Source organism: Alexandromys fortis, unplaced genomic scaffold, assembly GCF_014885135.2.
Source record: "Alexandromys fortis isolate MF-2015 unplaced genomic scaffold, M_Fortis_MF-2015_v1.1 scaffold_28, whole genome shotgun sequence".
NCBI lineage: Eukaryota > Metazoa > Chordata > Mammalia > Rodentia > Cricetidae > Alexandromys > Alexandromys fortis.
This window is the reverse complement of record NW_026067901.1, coordinates 14,118,206-14,140,777: the sequence shown is the minus strand read 5'-3', so window position 1 is coordinate 14,140,777 and position 22,572 is coordinate 14,118,206. Positions and strand designations below refer to the sequence as shown.

At 50.6% G+C, this 22,572-nt stretch overlaps 1 protein-coding gene across 1 annotated transcript in view; it reads left to right on the top strand.

Annotated features, from left to right (window-relative positions):
• Nucleotides 1-22,572, top strand: part of Mpped1 (metallophosphoesterase domain containing 1) — a 61,778-nt gene that overhangs the window by 23,743 nt on the left and 15,463 nt on the right. Inside the window, exon 3 of the mRNA XM_050130224.1 lies at nt 16,212-16,437. Coding sequence (XP_049986181.1) covers nt 16,212-16,437 — 226 coding nt within the window. The remainder of the gene's footprint in view (nt 1-16,211; nt 16,438-22,572) is intronic.

The following is a 22,572-nucleotide window of genomic DNA, read 5'->3' as shown; positions in this document are numbered from 1 at the left end:
GACATGGGTATGGAGGTCAGAGGGGAACTTCAGCTGGTTTGGTTTTGCTTTTCTCCTGCATACATCGGGCAAGCCAGCTGTGAGCTTCCAGGGAATCTGTCTCTCTAGTCTCTTTAGGAGTGCTGGGATTACAGATGCTCACGCCATTGAGCAGTCTCTTCAGTTCAGTGCAGTCTGGGTGCTTTCATTTCCTTGTCTTGCTCAGTTGCCCTGGCTAGCACCTCAAAGGCATTGAATCAAACTTGCATCCATGGGACAAATCCAATTTGATCAGGTGTAAATGCTTTCTGTGTGTTGTTGGGTTTGAGCTGGTAATATTTTAAGTTTTATTTTTAAATTATGTGTGTGTGGGAGGGGGCTGAACAGGCCAGAAGAGGGCATTGGCTCCCCTGAACTGGAGTTACAGCTGGTTGAATACTGCCTGATGCAGGTGATGGAAATCAAACTCAGGTCCTCTGGAAGAGCAGTAAATGCTTGTAAGCACGGAACCTTTTCTCCATCCCCCGACCTAGCTGTACCTTCTGGTTTGATCTAAGGGCCACACAGTAAACTGAGAAGTGTCTCCTCATTTGTGTTTGTCGGGATTGGTGTTAATGTCTCTTGTATTGTGTATATCACCAGTGAGGCTGTCTGGCACTTAGCTTTTGATTGTCACACAATCCTTTCTTCTCTCTAGTAATGCTTTCTGACTTAAGGACTACTTTATCTGATACCGGGGAAGCTATTTCAATGCTCTTTTGGTTCTTGGTGGGTGGCGTATCTTCTTCTAGACTTTCATTTTCATCTTTTACTTTTATTTATCTTTTCCCATTGAAATTGTCTCTTAGCCTGTTGTGGTAGCTCATGCCTATAATCTCAAGACTTGCATGACAGAAGCAGAGGAATGCTGTGGAGTTTGGGGTCAGCCAGTGTTACAGAGTTACCCCATTCTAAATACACACACACACACACACACACACACACAGAAAGAAGAATATTTTCTATAAGCAGCCTGTACTTATCTTTTAAAAGTTCTGTTCTTCCAATCCCTGCCTTGTGACTGTAGTTTCTAAATTCTTTATATTTAATACAATCACTGATGACATCTCAGTCTTTTCCCTTCCCTCTTGTTCTATTTACACATTAATTTATATTAAATAGGTATTCTGTGGTTTATCATTTTACAGCTGTCCCCTGACCTGTGGTTTTCCTCACCTGCAGTTGAGAGCATCCTCATGGCTTAGTGGTCCTCTCCATGGGTAGTGTAACTGGGCCGTATGGTCGTTCTTCTGTCTTAGTTTCCATGCTGATTTCCTTGGCGGCTGCATCAGTTACACCAGCAGTGTAGGGCTCTTCTTTGTCCATTCATTTCCTTACCGGAATTTGTCATTATTATCATTGTTGTTTGGAGACAGGATCATTCAAACTTTGTAGCCCTGACTTTTCTGGGACTCTGAACCTCCTCTCTCTGCCCCTGAGTTTTCTGGGATTACAAGAGTGTACCACCATATCCAGGTTATTAATTTTTAAAATAGCTATTCTGTCTGGGGTGGAGTGGAATCTCAATGAAAATTTAATTTGCATTTCCATGATGTCCATTAAAGATGAACTTTTTAACGTATTTTTTGTGTGTGAGAGTGTTGTGTTTGTGTGTATATGCACACGGGTGTGTGCTGGTGCTCACACCTATGCACAAGCGTGGAGGGCATCAGGTGTTGTGTTATCATTCTCCACCTTATGCCTTTTAGACAGGGTCTCTTACTGAATCTGGGGTTAGGCATCAGCTGTCTGATTATCTCGCCTTCATCAATAACTCCAGCTTGACAGACATGTGTGCCCAGTGCTCTATGGGTGCTGGGGGATCCACACTCAGATCCTGAGGCTGTGCCACAAGCACAGTAGGAACAAGTATGTGTTCATACTTGCATTGCGTGTGTGTGTCCGTCACCCTCTAGGAACCAGGTTATGCGTTTTGCCGATGGCTCTCCGCAGTTGGATCCTCCAGGTACCGATTGTCTGTCTGGCAAGGATGAGTCCCATCCTGTGCGCCGTCTCCTCACTCTTTTGACCGTTTCCTTTACAATGTGAGAAGCTTTTTAGTTTGTTGTAATCCCGTTCACCAGTTCTTTTACTTCTGGATGGAAATTTTTTGCCCCAAAGTGGTCCACCCCCCCATCAGTTTCAAAGTTTTATTCTCTGCATATAGATGTCTAGTTTCTTAGCGTCTTCTTTTCTCTGACATGCGTCGTCTGTCACATTTGTCAAGAATCAAAGGCTGCAGCTGCATAGATTGTATTTGGGGCCTCTGTTATGTTCCACTGTTTGCTGGTCTGTCTTTGTGCCAATGCTTGCCATTGTCACTAGGACTCTATAGTACGGTTTGAAGTCAGGCTTTGTGCTGCCTCCGGCTGTGCTTCTTTTGCTTATGGTTGTTTTGGCTGTCTTTTGTGTTTGCATATGAGTGTTAGGATTGCCTTGTCTGGTTCTATGAAGAAAGTCATCGGAATCTTTATGGGAACTGCACTGACTCTGTAGACTGCTTTTGGTAACGCGACCACAGAGCTGGGGAGAGGGCGTCAGGGGTGAAGCGATTCACGTGCAGGCATAGGACCAGAGTTCAGACCCTCAATGTCCATGTCAATGCCAAGGTGTGTGGTCCACGTATTCCCAGTGCTCAGGAGGTGGAGACAGGATCCCTGGAGCAAGCTGGCTAGCTAGTCTACCTAGATCAGTGAGCTCTGGGTTCACATGAGAGACTATGCCTCAGCATATACCACGGAGAGTGATCAAAGAAGATGCTCAACATGAGCCTCGGTCAACTACATGCACACATGTGTATATTCACATATAAGTGTACCTACATATGTGAACACATCCACAGACACATGCCAGAAATGTCATTGAAATTTTGATGAGAATTTCATTGAACCTGTAGATGGCTGTTGGCAATATGGCCATTTAAACAATATTAATTTGCACAGTCCATGAGCATGGGAGATCTTTCCATGCTCTTGGGTCTTCTTCAATTTCTTGGTTTTGTAGATCTCATTGTTGAGATCTTTCATATGTACACTTTGTTGTTTCCTAGGTATGTTATTGAGGTTATTGAACAAGATCGTTCTCCTGGTTTTTTCTCTCAGCACATTTATTATCGGTGTATGGAAAAGTTACTGACTAAAAAAATAGTTTTAGATGTGTGTGTGTGTGTGTGTGTGTGTGTGTGTGTGTGTGTGCCGTAGTGCATGTGTGGTGGTCAGAGGACAGTTTGTGAGAAACTGAACCCAGGTCCTCAGACTCAGCAGCAAGTATCTTTGCCCACTGAGCCCACTTGCCAGCCCCAGTTTCTGATTTTTGCAAGTTGATTCTGCGTCCTGCTGGCTTTCTGGATTTGTTCATCAATTTCAAGAGTCTCCTGGTGGAGTATTTAGGTTCCCCTGGGTGCAGCAGATTATCAGCTCCAAACAGGGATAACATGACTTCCTTCTTTCCTATTTTTAGCCCCTTCATTTTTTTCTTCTTGACTGAGTCCTCTGGATAAAACTTCAAGTCCTATAGTACGTAGGACGGATAGGAGTAGATGCCCTTTTCCTGTTCCTCCATGGTTTTCAAGGAAATTTTTTCTGCTTTCACCTATTTGGAAAGATAATGGCTAGTCATGTGTTCTGTAGAGCTTTGATTATATTGAAGGATGCGTCTTCTTTATTTAGCTCCCTCTGAGCTTTTATCATGAGTGGGTATTGAATTTTATCAAAAAGTCTTTTCTGCAGTTGACATGGTCACCTGATTCTTTTAATGTGTTGTGCCATATGCATATAACTCATTTGCATATGCTGAACCATCCTTGCACCCCTGGGATGGATCACCTTGGTCATGATATATGATCTTCTTAATGTGCTATTGGGTTCAATTCGCAAAGTGTTTTATTGAAAATATTTTCATCTGTGAGGATATTGGTCAATAGTTTTATTGTTTTTTCTGTATCCAATTTGGGTACTGTCTTAGTATTCTGTTGCTATGAAGAGACCCCTTGACCACAGCAACTCTTATAAAGGAAAAACTCTAATTGGGACTGATTTACAGTTTCAGAGGTTTAATACAATATCATCATGGCCGGGAGAATGGCAGCCTGTAGGCAAAAATTGTCCTGGAGAAGGAGCTGAGGGGTCTACATCTGGATCCTCAGGCAGCAGGAAGAAGAGAGAGCCACTGGGCCTGGCTTAGGCTTCTGAAACCTCAAAGCCCACCCCCCAGTGACCCACTTCCTTTAACAAGGCCACACCTCCCAATCCCTCTCAAGTAGTGACACTCCCTAGTGACTAAGTATTGAAATAGATGAGCCTGTGGGGTCATTCCCATTCAAACTCCACAGGTGTCGAGGCTGCGCTGTTTTCCTGGGTTAAGTTTTGAAGCATTCTATCTCTTCTGTCCTGGGGAGGAGATCGAGGCCCACCAGTATTCATTCTTCTTTGAAGGTTGCATGGAATTCAGCCATGAATCCACCCAGTTCTGACTTTATGTTATAGGGAGACTTTTAAAAATAACAGTTTCACTCTCCTCACTTTATATCCCTTTTTTAAAGCAGTTTTTAATCCTCTTGGTTCAATATTGGAAGATCATATGTATCTAGAATTTTTTCATGTCTTCTAATATAATTTCTGAAAAATATTTCTTCATAGACCTGTGGTGTTCATCTTTGCCACGAGCTAACTCTTTGATTCCTTGTATTGTTCCTTTATTTGCTATTTATTTCTTTTCTGATATTCATAATTTATTTTCTTGATGATCTTGGTCTTGACTTTTTTCTTATTTTTCGAAGTCCTGGAGAAGCATGACCTAATCAGCATTCAGCAAAATGGCCCAAGAGTTAAAATACCTTGTAGATCAAATGGACCTAAAAGACCTTGATAGAATATTCCACCCAAAGTAATAAAGGACACATTCTTTTCACCTACTAATGGAATATTATTCCAAAATGGATCATATTTTACTGTAAAGCATCATTGCAAATATTGCATGTATGCGTGTGTATGTGTGTTCATGTGTGAGCAGGGCAGAGACCTACTTGGGTATCAATCTTCAGGAGCTATCAACCTTGTTTTTGAAGCTGGCCTGCAGCTTGCTAGTTAGGCTGGTGAGTCCAAGATCCTCCCAGGTCTCTGCCTCTCCAGGGCTGAATTACAAATATGCACCAATATGCCCAACTTTTTTTTTCTTCTTTAACATGGGCTCTGGTGATCAAACACAGAAGCTTATGCTTGCGTGAGCTTTTTATCGACTGAGACATCTTCCCAGCCCAGCAAGAACCAGTTCTAGGAGGAAGTTTGTATTTATAAGTACTTAACCCACAACACTAGCAAGATCTCAGAAGACAGAGGTGAATAATGCATCCTAGCTCTGCTGTCTCCCATAGCTGCCAGACCCACCCTGGAACCTGATCCACAGCAACGCCAAGGCTCAACCCTCAGGACCACCGAGGAGCCAGCCAGTGCCAGTTCATGCTCCACCTGTCTTTACAGCAGTGTGATCTGTGATATAGCTTTGGTTATGTTTTGTTTGTTCTTGTGTGTGTGTGTGTCATGGTCTCATGTAGCCAAGTGCTTTAGTTTTGTTTTCTGCAGACCTGATAAAAATACCCTGACCAAAGCAACTTAAAGGAGAAGTTTTTTTCCCCTTTGGGCTTACAATTTCAGGTTACTGTCAATCATGGGGAAGCCAAGGCAGGAATTTGAAGCATCCAGTCACATCCCATCCCATCAGGAGCACAGAGCAATGGATTGAGGCATGTGTGTCTTCTACTCAGTGTCCTTTCTTCACTCCTGTGCAGCTTAGAGCCCCTTCCTAGGGAGTGGGGCTGCCCATGGTGGGTGGGTATTACCACCTCAATTTATGTAAGATAATCACCCATAGACTTGCCTAGCAGTCAACCTGACAATCCTAGATTGTGTCAAGTTGGGGATTAAAAACCAACCATCCGACCTAGGCTGTCCTCAAATTTCCTATGTAGCTGAGGATGGCCTTGAACTCCTGATCCTCCTGCATCCAGCTCCTGAGAGCTGGAAATAGAGGTGTGTGCCACCATGCCCAGCTTTCATTGGTGGCTTTGGAGCAACAGGCAAAGCAGGTGAAAGGTCAGCCTGTCCGGATGAAGTTACAGAGTGGACGATGAACTCCTTTTTATTTCATTGAAATGGTGTCTGCTTTCTGGTAGTGCCACAGAGTCCCCCAAGGCTTATGACCGAGGCAGTCATCCCTGCATGCCTCCTCCCTTTCCCGATGCCCACGCCTAGATTCTGCTTTAAAGCACCATTTATTTATTTTAGTTTTGAGATTATAATTTGATTACAACATTTCTCCTCCCCACATTTTATCACCCCCCCCCAGATCTTCTCACATACCCACCCTGATTTTCCTTCAAATTCATGGCCTCTTTTCACAAATTGTTACTGTATGCATTTATGTACATCCATATATATCCCTAAATATAACCGTGTGTGTGTGTGTTTTTAGGACTGACTATTAGGCACTGGACAAGCAGTTGGGTGCTCTTCCCTGAGAAAGGCCACCTGTCCTGCTCCCAGCTTGCCTCAGTTGTCCTTAGCTTGTTGTGTAGGATTGAGACCTCATAGGCTTTCCACTTCTGGTGTGGCATGCCCATTGATACTATCACCATCCTTGTTCAGCTCATGTTTGGGCAGCCATATTGGTGAGACTTCATGGGTATGGCTTCTGATATTATGAGGAGACACAATCTTGCAGCAAACCCCCAGATGTCCTTACAAATGCTCTGTCCCTCGTCCAGGATGTCTCCTGAGCCTTAGGAAGCACCTGTGTCTTTAAGGCACACTTGGGAGCTGCTACTTCAGATAGTCCAGTTTCACTTAAACATTTCTTACAACTAGCACCCGTGTTTCAGCATGGGGCCTCCATGCCCTTGCCTGGGATTTGGTTGGCTGTGCATTGTGCAACATCATGCTTCTCCCAAAGCAGCTGACTGTCTTGTTGTGTGTGTATGTATGTGTGTGTGTGTGTGTGTAGCTGCTTCAGCTCAATAGAACCACCCTTATGGCATCACCCTCAGCATCCTTTGAACAGGGATACACACACCGAGTGCCCCTGGGTACCAAGCTCCACACTAGGCCGTGTCTCACAGAGAGCTTGGAATGGATGATGTGGTGGGAGATGCCAAGTTAACTCAGCCTTCTTTTCTTGTTTGCTTTCCCTGAAGCAAAGGCCTGTACCTGCCTGGACGTGGTGAGGCCCATCAGAGCCACCGTCCCAGCATCTCCCTTCACTTTCTCCTTACCTTGCCCCACCTGGGTCTCAGGTCAGTTCTCGAGGGTTGTGGCCACAGCTTGTCAGCAGCTTTCGGCTTCCTGCTCTCTGTGTAGTTTCGTTGGCTCAGCCTAGGCAGGCTGCTCATTCGTCTTTGTAGCTTCCAGACCTCTGCCTTATAAGACCTGTTTTTATCCCTGGCTGAGCTTTGTTGAGCTCAGGGAGCGTCAGCTGTTAGGAGAGGAACCTGGCCTATGGAAGGGGCTTTTGGTACTTCCCATTGACCTGCCTCCACCTATACACCTACCCGGAGATTCTCAGGGAGCTGAGAGGGCTCTCAGGCTCCAGGACCTTTGTTCTACCCCAGTGCAACACTTGGAGAAACAGAGGCTCTGGAAGATTGCAGGGTGAGATAGTTGTGAGCTGAACTTATCCCTCTTCCTGAGCCCCGGGTTCTCCATAGCCTCACAGTGCCAGCTCCACATGGGACTTCATGCTCTGGGCTCTCCAGGCCTACCTTCCAGAATGGAAACTAGTATGTTTTCCAGACTGCAGCCAGAGTGACCGAGCACATCTCAGCCACTGTGCTCACCATCTGTGGCCACCATTTGACCTTCTGGAATGTTTTTGGTCCTTTGCTAGGGAAACTTGCAGATTCATCTGACCTCACTGGCTAGTTATCTGTTGTACGGGGACAGTGATACCACATCCATTCATTCAGGGGATGTGTATTGGGCACTTACTTGATACTTACCCTGCACTGGGCTGTAGAGAAGTGTTGGGTAGGGGCCATCTCTGAAGGAGTGACATGTGGGTCTGTCTGTGGAAGCTCGTTCCCAGGACCAGCTGGAGAGGGCCTGCACAGAGAAGGCATCTTGGAAGGAGCAGCACTTGGCTGGTGGACACGACATGAATTAGAAAGGGGGGCTGGAAGGAATGGGGGTCCAAGGTGCATGGATCAGAATTCACAGGTGACTCGGAGGTGAGATGCCCACCTGGATGGGAAATCAGAGCAGAACAGTTGTAGAGCATGTTACATAGCCACACGCAAGCGCCACGGTCACCAATTACGCTGGTTGGCTTTTTGTTGATTTTGACACATTTGGAAACGGGGGACCTCAGGAGAGAAAATATGCTGCCACCAGACTGGTTGATCTATGGGAAAATTTATGGTGCATTTTCTTGATTTATGACTGATGTGGGAGGTGCAACCCCTGGGCAGGTGGTCCAGGGCTGTGTCAGAAAGCAGGCTGAGCAGGCCATGAGAACAAGCCAGTTAGCAGCATCCCTCCATGGTCTCTGCTTCCATTCCTGCCTCCAGGTTCCTGCCTTGGCTTCTCTCGGTGCAGTGTGACCCAGGGTACATAAGCCAGGTAACCCCCACCCCAGCAACCCCCAGACTGCTTTTAGTCTATGATTTATCGCAGTGATAGGAAACCTAATGAAGACACCAGCCCTCCTCCCTCAGGTCTTTTGTGTATGTGCTTGGGCACATATATTCTGCCAGATCATGGCTTCTGGGGTTACAGGAGACCCCACAGACTTCCTTCATCTGTGGAGAGCCTTATGCAGGGGTATAGAAGCATGGGCACCCTTCATTGTGATGTGGTCCACACTGCGGTAGCACCAGAAACACACAGTTAAAGACGGCTAGGACTGAATGTCCCTGTTTGAAAAACATTTCCCAGGAAAAGCAAATGTTGGAAAGTTAAACATTTGGGCTATTAGTGCGGAACAGAAGAAAAACCGCATTTGCCTTTTAAATATGGGCACCAGCGTGGCACAGTGGTTCCAGGAGCATCCCACGCAGGACCCACAGGAGCCGTTGCGTGCAGTAGGGCCAGCCTTCAGTCTAGCAGAATGCCCGCTGTGGTAGCATACATCCGCCCGCAGCGATGTCTCTGCAGCAGGGAGCTGAGGGTGGGTGTGGGTCCCTGAGCCTCCGCGTGCCCCGGGTAATGCTGGGACTTTTTGGAGCCTCTGCGTTAACCACCACTGTCTTGGCTCCAATTTCTGGGCTGTGTAGTGGATTATGATACTGAATTCTCCAGAGAACCCTGAGATGCAATGCAATCAGCTGAAGTCCCCATGTATGATGCGGACCTTCGGCTTTTCTGGGCTCCGATGCAGTGACAGTTTGGAGCCTCACCGGCTGCAGGGACTGGACTGGCCAGGGGTAGGTAGCAGCAGCCTTCCACAGGCAAACCAAACACAATACAGCCTGTAGTCCCTTTGTGTGTGTGGGGGGGCTCTCAGCTGGGACCTCGCTCCACTTGCCCTGATTATCCGGAGTACTGTACTGTAAGGAACAGCTCTTGTGCCCCAGAGCCACCAAACTGGTGGCCTTTAGCCTGTCCACTTGTCTGTTCGGCCTCATGGAGTGAACCACCGCTGAGGCTCTTGTCCACATTTCTACTTCATCTTTTGACTGCCTGGGCTTCCCTGTGAGTCCTGGGATTGCATGGATTTAAGCAACCGAGTGCCCCTTCCCCTGTGCACGTCTGTCTTGTACAGCTAATAGAACAAGTCTTGGGCGGGGAAAGCTTGTGACTTCCTGTCTTCACTAACACACGATGAGTTTAGTGAGCGTTCAGGTTACAGGTGAGGGTGCTGGAGGCCCCTCTTTGGCCAGCCAGTGGGAGGTAGAGATGGGATTGTGCTCGGCAGCCTGGTACCCGGCCCTGCTGCCTTCCTCTGCATGCTGGGGACTATGGTCCTTGCTTGCAGAGGATGTCAAGATGTATCAAGTGTACATTCTAGTCCTGGTGCCTGGCCCAGGGATGTCACTACAGGGCTGCAGGCATGTCCCGCACCTCCCCTGCCCGACTCTCACACTGTCCCCCTGTCCAGATCACGCATGGGCTGTTCTCCTCATATCATTGGCCCACATGGTCCATGCTGTGTGCATGGCTTGTGTGCTATGGCTTGGTGGTCGTTGGCAGCTTGCTGCTGACTTCAGAGCTAGCTTTTTTCCAATGTTCCCCTAGACTGTGCGCCACGCTAAGCCGTCTGCTAACTCGAATCTCCCAGACATTGGCAAGCGTTTACACCCAGAACTGTCAGCGATGCACTAAAAATGCAATCAGAGATCGTTACACCGTCTCTTATCCCACCCCCCTCCGCTGTGTTCTGTGAGACGGGGAATGGGCAGGAAAAAAAGCAGTAAGCGGGCATTTTCCTGATTGTCATTGTGTTTAGAGCACACTAAAATCCCATCGGGCGCAATGCGCCACTCCGGGACCAGCACTGATAGTGCAGAAATATGCATGCCTCTCCTTGAGTGTAGAGAGCATGCCGTGTGGAAGCAGTGCTTCCTATGGCATGGGACATGTTATCAGTAAAGAATGGTAACCTCTTTGGAGGGAGATTAATGTCAGGACTTCGGAAGCAGGCTCCTACAGGAGTCCCCCAGCAGGTCATGTGTACCCCTGGCTGCCCCCCGGAAGCTTGGTGTGAATTCTCTTGGACTCTATGCATCTGGCAAATGCAAAGGAAAAAAGCCACATGTCACCCTCATCTGCTCTCCTGATGGACAGTTTGTAGTCTTTTTATCCACTGAGACACCCTCAGTAAGCTAGAAGGGGTGGGCAGCCAAGGGTCACCATGCTGGCATGGTAGGGTGTGCCCACCAGTTCTGAAGAGCCAGCAGTAGAGGCTGGTTTTAAGGTCAAGGATTGGGGATCAGCGTTCTGATGCACCCTGCAAGGCCACCTGGTGTGTTTCCTATTGCAGGACTTAAGGTGTCCTTCAAACCACTGCTCTCTTCTTCATCGGTATCCCCAAAGCTCTCCTGTCCCTCAAAAACCCTTGTGGGGTACATTCCAGGAGAGGCTGGCTGTGGTGGTTTGAGTAAGAATTGGCCCTGATAGCCCCACATGTTTGAATGCTTAGTCACCAGGGAGTGGAACTCTTTGATAGAATTAGGAGGATTAGGAAGTGTGGCCTTGTTGGAGGAAGTGTGTCACTGGGCTTTGAGGTTTCAAAAGCTTATGTTAGGCCCAGTCTCTCCCTGCTGCCTTCAGATCAAAATGTAGAACTCTCAGCTCCTTCTCTAGCACCAGGTCTGCCTGCATGCTGCCATGCTCCCTGCCATGATGAAAACAAAGCCTCCGAAACTGTAAGCCAGGCCCAATTAAATGCTTTCTTTTATAAGAGTTTCCCTGGTCATGGTGTCTCCTCACAGCAATAGAACATTTAATCATCCATCCATTCACCTACCCATTGACTCTTTCATCTACTCACTAATCCACTCACCCATCCTCCCTCTTACCCCCTACCTACCCACCCATCCATTCGCTCCCCACTCAATTACCCATCCACCTGCTCATTCACCCACTAACTACCCGCTCTCTCATTTATCTGGTCATCCATCCATCACCTGCCTGTCTGTCCGTCCGTCCGTCCGTCCATCCATCCATCCATCCATCCATCCATCCATCCATCCATCTGTTCACCTGTCCATCCATCCATCCATATCCATCCATCCATCCATATCCATCCATATCCATCCATCCATCCACCCACCCGTCCACCCGTCCACCCGTCCACCCATCCACCCATCCACCCACCCACCCACCCACCCGCCCGCCCGCCCACCTATTTACCTGTCTGTCCATCCATCCTCTCACCCTTCCTCTTAATTACCCACCCACTCACCTGCTGAGAGACAAGGTGGCATGATGGCTCAGGAAGTACCTCCATGCTGTCACACGGGTGCCAAGTGTCTGCTGCCCTCCATGGTTTTTGGTCACCCTGTTGCTGACTTGTCTTATACTTAGGCAAGCCAAACCATTTTGCTCAGATATCAAAAGGAACGAAATTGCTCAGAGTCTGTAGAGGTCACAGGCAGCTGGTGAACTGCCAGTTCCAGCTGACCACCCAGACAGATGGACTCATGGCTAAATCTCCATCTCAGGGACAGGGCGCTGCCTCTGACACCCATCTTGTTGAAGGGAATGGATTTTTGAACCCATCACGCTGGGAAGGTACAGCTCCGGCCTGCTGCCTGGCCTCGGGTGCAGGAAGTGACCCTTGGTGCGCTATTAGAATCACTGAAGACTTTGTTCCTCAGCTCTCCTTGTCTGCCGGAGGGAGCCCCTGGGGGGAGCTGACAGCTTCCTGCACACCCAGCCCCCAGGGAGTCACTGCTGCAGAAGCAAATGGAATTGTGCAGTTGGTGTAATTTGATGATTTGCTTAAGTGGCATCCCCAGTTAGAGACATGACAGAAATCCATTAGTGTGGCTCCGCCCCCAGCTTCACCGGCTCTGGAAGTAGGATGGATGGGTGCTGAGAAACGGAAGCCGGGATGAATCAGGAACAGTGGCAGCCAGTGGTGGCCACCCTGTCCGTCCTGCTGGGTTCTCTTGTCACCTGTGCTTGGGCAAGGGCTGATGAGGTTCCCAGGCTGACTTTGGTGGCCTTGAAGGACTCTGAGCCAGTGACCCAGAGGTACCGAGCAGGTCAACACCTGTAGTATTGTCCCCACTCTGAGATGTGGGGCCCCCCAGTAGGCCTCAGCTCTGAGGCCCTCAGATACGGAATACACTTGATGACCTCTACCTCAGATGACTCTGTGGGCAATCAAGGTCTCCATGACACGGGGACAACTGCCCACGTGGGCTCCGGACACGGGTGGTCTGTACTGCTCCTCCCTGCCGCTCTGCCCTCTCGGTCCCCAGCTCTGGCAGCTGCCTGCCTCACTCAGCTACAGTGCTGCTGGTGGCTTGGTTCACCAGGCTTAAGCTAAGAACAGAGATGGGCGGAGCTAACACCTTCACTCCCCTGATTCTGGGGCTTTTCAGCAAGGGCTAAGCTGTGGCTAACCTCAGGATGGGGTTCGGAGGCCCCCATCTTCCGCATCTTCACTGGGAGCTCCCAGGCCAGGGCACAGTGATTGCAAGGCTCCAAATGCCTCTGACAGCAGATGGCACCTCAGAATGGGTGAACTGGACTCTGTGAGATGATAGGATTGGTGGGGTCTGGAAAAAATGGGTATTTTCATCTGATCTAAGGGGTACATAGTCAGCATGTCATGACTGAGCTAGGATCACCACACATTAATAACAATAAAGTAATAGTAATAATGAAATATTGGATAAGTGAAGTTTTATTGGGAATCTCTCAAATTTTTATTTCTGGAAGCAAATCCAATTAAAAACAAAGTTGTACCAAGCTAAATATATCTGGAGAGGGGATGGGGCTTGCAGCTTCTATTGGACAAATTCTGGCTCAGAGGAGTTGATTTCTTTTTCCTTTTGAATAGCAAAAGTTTTTGTCCATTTCCATTCGATATGTTCTGCGGAGCCAGAGTTCTCACAGGGGAGGTGTTCCTGTTTCCATCTCGTGTGAGGAAACCGAGGCACGGTTTGATGTGAAGCCACATGGGGTTAATGGTTGAACGGAGCCAGGGACTCGGACCTGTCCCGTCATTGTGGCTTCCCAGAGCTGATCAGCAGGCTTGGGGGGATTGAGCCAGTGTGCAGATTGGGGATGTGTGCATCTCTGGGGTCCCCTATGGTCACACTGCCCTGGCCAGGTGGAGAATGAGTGGTTGCTCGCAGTTTTGCCTTGACTGTCAGACAAGCGGCTGGGCAGGTTGTGTAAGTCTCAGGGGGGTAGGCTTGGGGAAGTGTGTCACCGGCTTCTAGATTGTTCTGTTTGGGTACAGTCAGAATGTGTTATGTCAGGGGTAGCTGGGGAGTTCGTGCTGGGCTAGGTTACAGGAAAGAACTTCAGGGCAAGTCAGTGAGGAGCAGAATCAGGGTTTATTAGGTTTAAAATTGTGTCTGTGGGCATATGAGCACACCAGCTACAGAGGCCAGCAGAGGGCATCAGATCCGCTGGGACTGAAGTCATAGGCAGCTGTGAGCCTTCCTGTGTGGGTGCTGGGGACAACACTGAGGTTCCCTGGAAGGGCAGAAGCTTTTTTAACTGCTATGCCATCTCTCCCCTCTCTAGCCCCAGAAGAAATTTTGAGTTTTAAGTTTTAAGTATTGGGGGGGGGGTGTAACTTGGGCAAAAGATAGTGTGCACTACTGTACCTCAGGTGTGGGTATGTGCCGGGTTGGGGGAGAGGGGGAGAGGGATGAGGGAGGGAGAAAAGGGCAGTCGACCTTAACTGTCCTTCCGGTAGTCATGGATGTGTTTTAGTGGCTTCTAACTTACATCTCCAAAGGTTTCTCTGACTTTAGAGGTGGTTTACGGAGTACAGTAGCTAGGACCATGGCTGATAAGGTAAAGCCCTGGGTCACAGGGTTACGCAGGGAGTTGAGAGTTGGTTTCCCTCTGAACAAAGTTAATTGCCTTGTTAGCGAGGCTCACAGGAAACTGCAGGTGACACGCGCAAAGAAGTGAGGGTACATTGCAGGTGGCATGCACGGGCTCTGAGTCCAGCTCGCTGCCACGCTAATGTCATTTAGAGGATCTCCGTGTGAAAGGGACACTGACTATGTCGGCAACCTGGGTCCTCCGCTGGCGAGAAGCTTCAGGTAGACTCGGTGGGTGAGGGGCTCCTTTCCGTTCTCGTGTCCCCTGAATTTTTCACCTTTCTGTCTTTCGCGGGTTATGCAGTAGGGAGTGAATACATTCACAGTGTGTCACCTGTCACAAGGCCCTAAGCCTGACCTGCCTGTCCTGGCTGACCCCTGAGGGTGGAATCAGGCTTCTTCCCAGAGTGCACAGCGTGGCCGAGTCTCAACACAGTTGTTGAATCTGATTCTAAATCCTAAGTGTGGGTTGCTGAGAAGACAGACAGCAGACCAAACTTGGTTCTTCTGTGAATGTGCACATGTAGGCTGTATGTGTTTGCATTTGCGTGCGTACATGTGTGCGTGCGTGTGTGTGTGTGTGTGTGTGTGTGTACGTACGCCAGAGGTCAGTCTCTATGTCATTCCTCTGGCACTCTCTGCCTTGATTTTTTTGGCAGGATGTATCATTGATCTGAGCTCAGCAGGTAGGCTAGGCCAGCTAGCCACTGAGCCCAGGGTCCCACCCCTCCCCACTTCCCTATGACTGGGATATCAAGTATCAGACCTGGATTTAAAAACAACACAACATGGGTTCCGGGGCTGCAGCAAAGCAGAGCAAACATGTCATCAGTTAAGCTATCTCCACAGCCAACATTTTGTTTTTTTATCCAAACTGGGGCTTCCAGAGCCATCACAGCTTCCTGAGCGCAGCAGCCAAGGCAGAGGGCTGAGCAGCGTGGAGCCTGGGCATGGAGCGAGGGCAGGGAGAATGGCGTTTTCTGGGCTGATGGGGTGGTGGGGGGCCTGTACGTAGGCATGGCCCTGTCACTCCAAGGCTATATCCTTGGTTTTTTGTAACTTGTTTTATTTATTTATTTACGAACGAGACAGGGTTTCTCTGTGTCCTGGCTGTTCTGGAACTCACTCTGTAGACCAGGCTGGCCTTGAACTCAGAGATCCGCCTGCCTCTGCTGGGATTAAAGGTGTGCGTTGCCACCACCCAGCTCGTGTTTTTGTAGCTTGTAACTTGATCGTGTAGTTCTCGGTGTGAACTATGTGGGTGACGTCACCCCGTAGCGTTCCAAGGGTCGGGCATTTCTGGACCTTGTTTTGACTGTGAATTCCATGTCGGTGCCGCTGGGCACTCGGGGTTTCCTGGGTGCAGCATCTCTGAAGGTCTGAATGGGGCGCTACAGTTTCTGTTGGGATGTGTAGGCTGAGGAGCCCAAGATGGAGAGAGCTGAGGGACTTGGTGGCAGCCTGGAAGCAGAGAGGGCGAGGCTGGCACCCTGCAGCTTAGGTGTGGGGAGACCCCTGCTCCTGTGCTCAAGGACTAATGGACAGCAGAGCCAGGGGCAGGGATGGGGCCTCTGCCTCCTCTAATTCACAGCACAGGATGGGGGTGGGGACGTTCCCAGCTCTCTCCCTTTGATGGCTCTGTGGCTTCCAGAAGGGCCGCCAGCAGCCTGCTCTGTGCGTGTCCACCCCACAGGCAGCCTGCCCTACGAGTACAAGATCGTGATTGCGGGCAACCACGAGCTGACCTTCGACCAGGAGTTCATGGCTGACCTCATCAAGCAGGACTTTTATTACTTCCCGTCCGTGTCCAAGCTGAAGCCGGAGAACTATGAGAATGTCCAGTCGCTGCTGACCAACTGCATCTACCTGCAGGACTCGGAGGTCACCGTGCGTGGCTTCAGGATCTACGGCTCCCCGTGGTGAGTGTGCCTGGCCCCCATCTTCACCACCGGTTACGGCGAGAGAGCGGGTGGCGGTGACTCCGGTCTCCTGGAGGTGCCAGGGACCCAAAGCTGAGGCTCAGGGCCAGTGCAAAAGGGACAGAGGATCTGGGACTTCATTTTGCCTTTCTCACTCTGCGTCTGACCTCAGGCAGGGCACTGTTACCCCTGGGCCTCAGTTTCCCATTTGGAATCAAGGAAGGGTGACATCACTTATATCCTCTGTTTCACACACAGGCAGGTGCCATTGTCTCTAACTCCCTGTACCGTCTATGGTGACACAGACAGGCAGGGGAGGGGCTTCCTGGCTTTCAGACATTAAACATGATCCTTTAGCACTAGGGACCTTCCCTTTCTGCCTGTCTTCTGTCCTCCCACAGAACGGTGTGTGGTCGTGGGGAAGATGGTTGATCCACCTAACTGGAGAAAGGCATGTGGGATCTGCAGCTGGATTCACCACACACGTTTCTGTGTGGGGACGGCAGCTGTTTGAAAACATGCACAGTGAAGCCTTATTCTGACGGAGACCCAGGGATAGGCTGGGACTTCTCTCAGAACTCACCGGGTTGGGTGGTGCTCAGAGTGACCATGGGTCCGGACTGTCTTTGTGATGGTCAGTGTGTCTGTGACGTGGTATTCACTGTAAGGGTGCGGCTGCTGACTGCAATGGCGATGATGGCGAAGGTGGTTGTGATGGTGATTACAGCGGTAGTCATAATTATGGTGCTGGGTATGGTGATGTCGTGGTGGCGGCAGTGGTGGTGGTATGATGATGGTGGTGGTGAGGTCGGTAACGACGAGGATGGTGGTGGTGATGATCAGGTGATGAACAAGATGGTGGTGATGCTGGCTGTGGCATCATGGCTTTGGTCCATGGACTGAAGCCTTCACAATGCTCTCGTGGGGCCGGTTTGTTAGATCTTTCTATAAGTAGACAGATCTGTTGGCCCTTGAGTGGCCATAGGGTGGGAAGTGCTGGCCGGGTGAGTGGAAGCACTTCAGAGGAGATGGATGACCCCAGCCTTGGGAGAGGACAAGTGTTCACGTAGGCAGGGAAGCAGAGGGTACTGACTGGACATAGATACAGCAGGGTGAAGGTCTCTAGGTGAGCCATGCAGACACAGAACATCTGGGGAATCTGGACTGTTGTGTTTGATGCCCCCTTGTGGTCGGAGGCTGATGCAGGCTATGGGGCTTTCTGGATCTTAGAAAGCCCAGGAGGGGAGGCAGTGCCAGCCTGACCTGTTCTCCAGGGTCCTGCTGTCTCTGCCTGGGGCTTGTGATGCTTTAGGGTTCGATGTACTCTCTGGTGTCTGTGAAGGTTCTTTGGGCACTTAAGGATGTGTGGGACTTGAAACCAAGAGCAAGGAGGTGAGACGGTGGCTGAGGCTGCCAGGCCAGTCTGGAGCAGCCGGTTCCTGCAGCAGCTCAGCAGGAGGGTATAATGGGAGGCGCGAGCAAAGGCTTGGGTCCTGAGGCTGGCACAGTCTGGACAGGGCGAAGGTGGAATGGGGCCAGTGAGAGGTGGAGGCTCTGTGTATGAGGTCAAGAATCAGGACTGGCTCTTTGCTATGTGGCTTACAGTCTACTGCATACACACACACACACACACACACACACACACACACACACACTCGTACACCTCCACAATACTAGTCACATCACATCACACACACAAACACTATATATATACACACACACATATTACACCACACGCTACACACACACTCATGATACACTACACACACACCCATATACCCACATACCCACACACAAGTTCCACCTTAAAAAAAGGCATTGTAAAGGTTAGACGTATGCTTGGGGACCAAAATAACTGAGTTTAATTTTAGCCCCACATTTTGAAGGTTGTGTGACCTTGGGTATCACTGGGTGACCTCTCAGAAAAGGGGTGGCAGTGTGCTCTCCTCTATTTGGTGGCCATAAGGTGTCAGAGGGCTCCCCTGAACCCACGGCAATTGCCGTAAGTGCTCAGAGGATGGAGACCTGTTTTATTTGCTTGTATAGGATGCCCTTCCTACATGGTCTAGTAACAAGGATGAGGGGGTTGAGGGAGGTGGGCAGGACTCTCAGGGTCTGACCACTGAGCCGCCAGACTCATCAGAGCCCTCCTGATAGTCAGCTGGGTGGCTCAGAACTAGGGCTTCCTAGGTGTGTGATCCTTTGTCCAAGGGAGGTCATAGCCCGTCACTGAGCTGGCTTGGGGGAGGCCAGCTGCCAGTTCAGCTACTATTCAGCTGCTTTGAACTCCAGCCACCAGTGGCCCCACTGTGACTTTCAATGTGGACATTACTGGCCTCTCTAGTTCCTGGCTTCCCCCAGGCCCAGCGATCAAGGGGCCCTTTTATCCTGGTCACAGACCTCTGTCAGCAGGAGCACATGAATGGATAGGATGTGGGGGGGGGGGTGGCAGGGGGGCAGCAAACTGTGCAGTTGTGCTCCTGAAAGAGCTCCATGGAATCCAGAACACTCCCTGTTGGAATGGGCTTTAGAACTGGGACGAAAGGAGGTGTGGCTGGGGGAGGGGCCCCTGTATTTCTCAGTCTGTCCATGCTTCAGGACCAGGCTTTCCTTGGCCTCGCATCTGTTTCCTTGAGGCCACCTGGGGCTGGGAGCAGGTGGCAGGAGGTGACACACAGCCTGATAAAATGGCAGTATTTCACCACACCTTCAGCTGCTATGAGCTGATTGCTTGGATCTGCTTTTGCTGTGCCGCAGAATTAGTCCCGAGAGCTGTCCCCTCTCCTCTGGGACCCGCACGCTGGGGAGGCTGCGTCTCTGGCAGTGTGCTGCACACACAGGCTGTGACAGTGAAGGCACCACCACTCCAGGCAGCCCCTCTGGTCCCACTGTGTCATGGGAAGACGATGCCACTACATTATAGCAGGGCTTGAGGTATGTCTGGATGAAGGGACAGAGGAGCACCATCGTGGGTCATGGGTCTCGTAACTCATGATCAAGGGGGGCATCCTCAGAAGGGGGTTAGCTTTATGCCAGCTGAGGGTTAGGCTGGAAACCACCCCCATTTTATAGATGGGAAAGAAGAATTCAGGTAGGCACATGGTTCAGCCGGGGCTACCAAGGCAGAGGTGCCCCAGCTCCTGGCCAGCTCCTGGTGAGCTCTGCCCTTTGTGTTGAGGTCATGCAGTACTTTCCTAAGTACCACTTTGGTGCCCCAGAGCACTTGGAGGCCTGAGACTCACTCCCTTGGTTCATCAGTGAATGTATCAAGTCATCCATGAGTAGTCATTGAGAACCTGGCACCCATTGAGCCCCCATGGACCTGGTGGGAACTCAACCAATGTAGACACTGCTGTCTGGGTTCCTGCCCTGGTCACAATGGCGGTCGGCAGCTGTCCTCTGATTCAGGAAGAAGTCTTGGGAGTTGGGGTCTTAGGAAAGCACCCATGGAAAGAGCTGGGAACTGAGGAGATCACAGAGCTAAGGAGGTGGGGAAGGGTGTGGTTTGTCATAGGCAAAGGCCACGAGGCTGGAGAGGGCACCAGGCTTGTGGGCACTGTAGCGTCCCTCCCAGGCCCAGTGTGAGTCACAGTAAGAGACAGAAACTGCAGGCTGGGCAGGCAGAGCCTCTACCCCTGGGCCCTTGACTAGAAGCCCTGCCCAGTCTTTCCCCAAGCTACTGGGAACCAGACTTTCCAGAGTAAACTTGCTCAGTGTCCCTTCAGGGAGGGAGGTTGAGGACCCCTGCAATGTTCAGATGGATGGATGGGGCCCGCTGCCTCCCTGTGACTTTTCCAGGAGAGCCCCACCCTGTGCATATGTGCATGTGCATGCACACTGAGGAGCTGTGTCACTGCTGGGGTTACACCGCCCTCCCTCCTCCTGTCTAAGCAGGCCCTGGGGGCAGCCATCATGCCCCTGGTAGTGAGGCCTCTGTGAGTCTTGCCAGTGTTCTGGCCTGGAGAGCTGGCCCTCTCACCTAGGAGTCAGATTCCAATCCTGCCACGGAGCTGCAGAAGCATTGGCCAAGCTGTAGAGCCTTCCTGAGGCCTATGTCTGACCAGTAAATGTGACGATGACATGAGTCACAGGACAGGGATGGACATTACCCTCCCAGGTCCCTTGGTGGAGAAGGGACCCTCAGTGGCTGGTGTCAGAGATGCTAGAAGCCACACACATAGAAGTGGTATAAACCAGCCCTTAGATGTGTGTTCATAGCTTGAGAACCCTCTGACCTGGCAACGGACTCCACCCAGACCTGGAGTAAAATCTCAGCTCTGTCCTGAGATTTGAGGTGGATGCTCCTTGGCACTGGTCAGCTACCCCTAGGGCAGCTAGCTCATGGTGGGACAGACTGACTGATGGTTATTGACACACCCCAGACCAGCCTAATCTACAGTCAGTTCCTCATCGCGACTCCTTTCCCAGATGACTGGCCAAGTTGATGATTAAAACTAGCCAGTATGTGGATGGCGGGGTTATTGCTCCTCCCTCCCTGGACACATTGGTGATGTACGGCTTTCAGGTATCCTTCGTGGTGGCTTCAGAGGCATGGATATGCCAACAGGGTGTTGGGGTGGGGTGGACCACGCAGCATGTGTAGAGGTGATAGCCGGTTGCCATCAAGGTAGGAAAACACATGCAGGACTGCGGTACGAGAGCCCCGTCCGTGGTCCTCTTGCACTGCACGAGGGGTCCGCACGCAAGCGATGATTGCACGGAGCCCCTGCCCTCTCACTTTTACCTGAGTGGGGGGAATCCAAACTCTGGTCCTCACGTTCTCTCAAGCACTTCATCCGCGTCGTTTCCTCCGCCCCTGTGCTCTTCAGCGAAGCCAGTTTTCCAAGTGACGTCCCCTGCCAGCCGTTGCTTACCTGTCTGCCTGCCAACACTCGGTACCATAAGGCTTTACTCGCTCTTGGGTGGGTGCTGGTGCTGCGGTGGGGCTTGGAGCCTCTTCAGGGTTTCTGGCCGCCCACATCCCTCTTTTCTGAAGCACTTCTGCTTAGTCCATGACTTGGGGCAGGGATAGTCTGTCTTTTGGTTGGTTTTGGTGACGGGAGGATGGGATCTAGAATCTCACACATGACAGGCAAGTTCCCTCATCACCTCATGCCTTATCACCAGGTTGTCCCCTTGGCCAGCCCTGTTTTTTTCTCTTTCTTAGTGCTTCCCAAAGTGTCTCGGTATGTCTGAGTGGGGGGATGAGCCCTTGGCCACTTGACGCTGTTCAGACTGCCTCTTTTCACTTAAAGAAGACCTGGATTTTGGTGTGATCGAATGTCTGCAGTTTTCTTCCTGGCAAGGGCTTCCTGTGTCCTGCTGACAGGATCCCCCCCCTTTTACACAGACTCTCTGTTTTACCCGCACCCCAGAATCTTACTGCCAGCTTTTTGGGCTTGGGCACTGGACCCACTGGGAATGGTGGTGTTTGATGTGAGGTGTGTATGTGGGGGTCCCCACTTTGTGTTTTTCCTGTGGACACCCTTGGCAGACACCATGAAGGAAAAGTCTGTGCTCTGCTTTGCCTCCACAAGGCAGACTGGGTCTGCTCTTGCCCCCGCTTCCCCCACCAGCTCGTTCAGAATAGGATGGGAGTGTCATAGGTCACCCTAACAACCGTATCATCTCTTCAGTATCACCTCTGCTCTCTGGAACACTCAGGACCAGGGGCCACTGTCACACGTAATCTCTGTTTCTAACTTCAAAGCCCGGCTCAGTACCTGGCTTATGTTGGTAAATGTTTCTCCAGTGGATCAGTGTGCAGTGCGGAAGATTCCAAGCCGTGGGGCAGCCACTGCAAGCCCTGCCTGGACCGTTCGCCTGTGCATGCACCTGTCTGTGGCTCCGCCTCAGGCCTACATCACCAACTCCTCATGCGCTAGGCTCCTGCGCCATGCTGGACTCTGCACACCATGGCCTGATAGTGCCACTTCCTGTCTCGCCACACTGCCCACTCTCCCTAGGACACCGAAGGCCAATTGCCCTCCTCCAACATCTGGAAGGCAAAGAAAGGGCAAAAATCTGGGGGTAAACCTGCCTCCCTCCAGGGCACACAGTGACTCTGTGGGACGCTGGACACTGTTGCTGGTCCCTCAGCTGCCGCTGGGCACACGTCCATCACCCAGAGTGGCT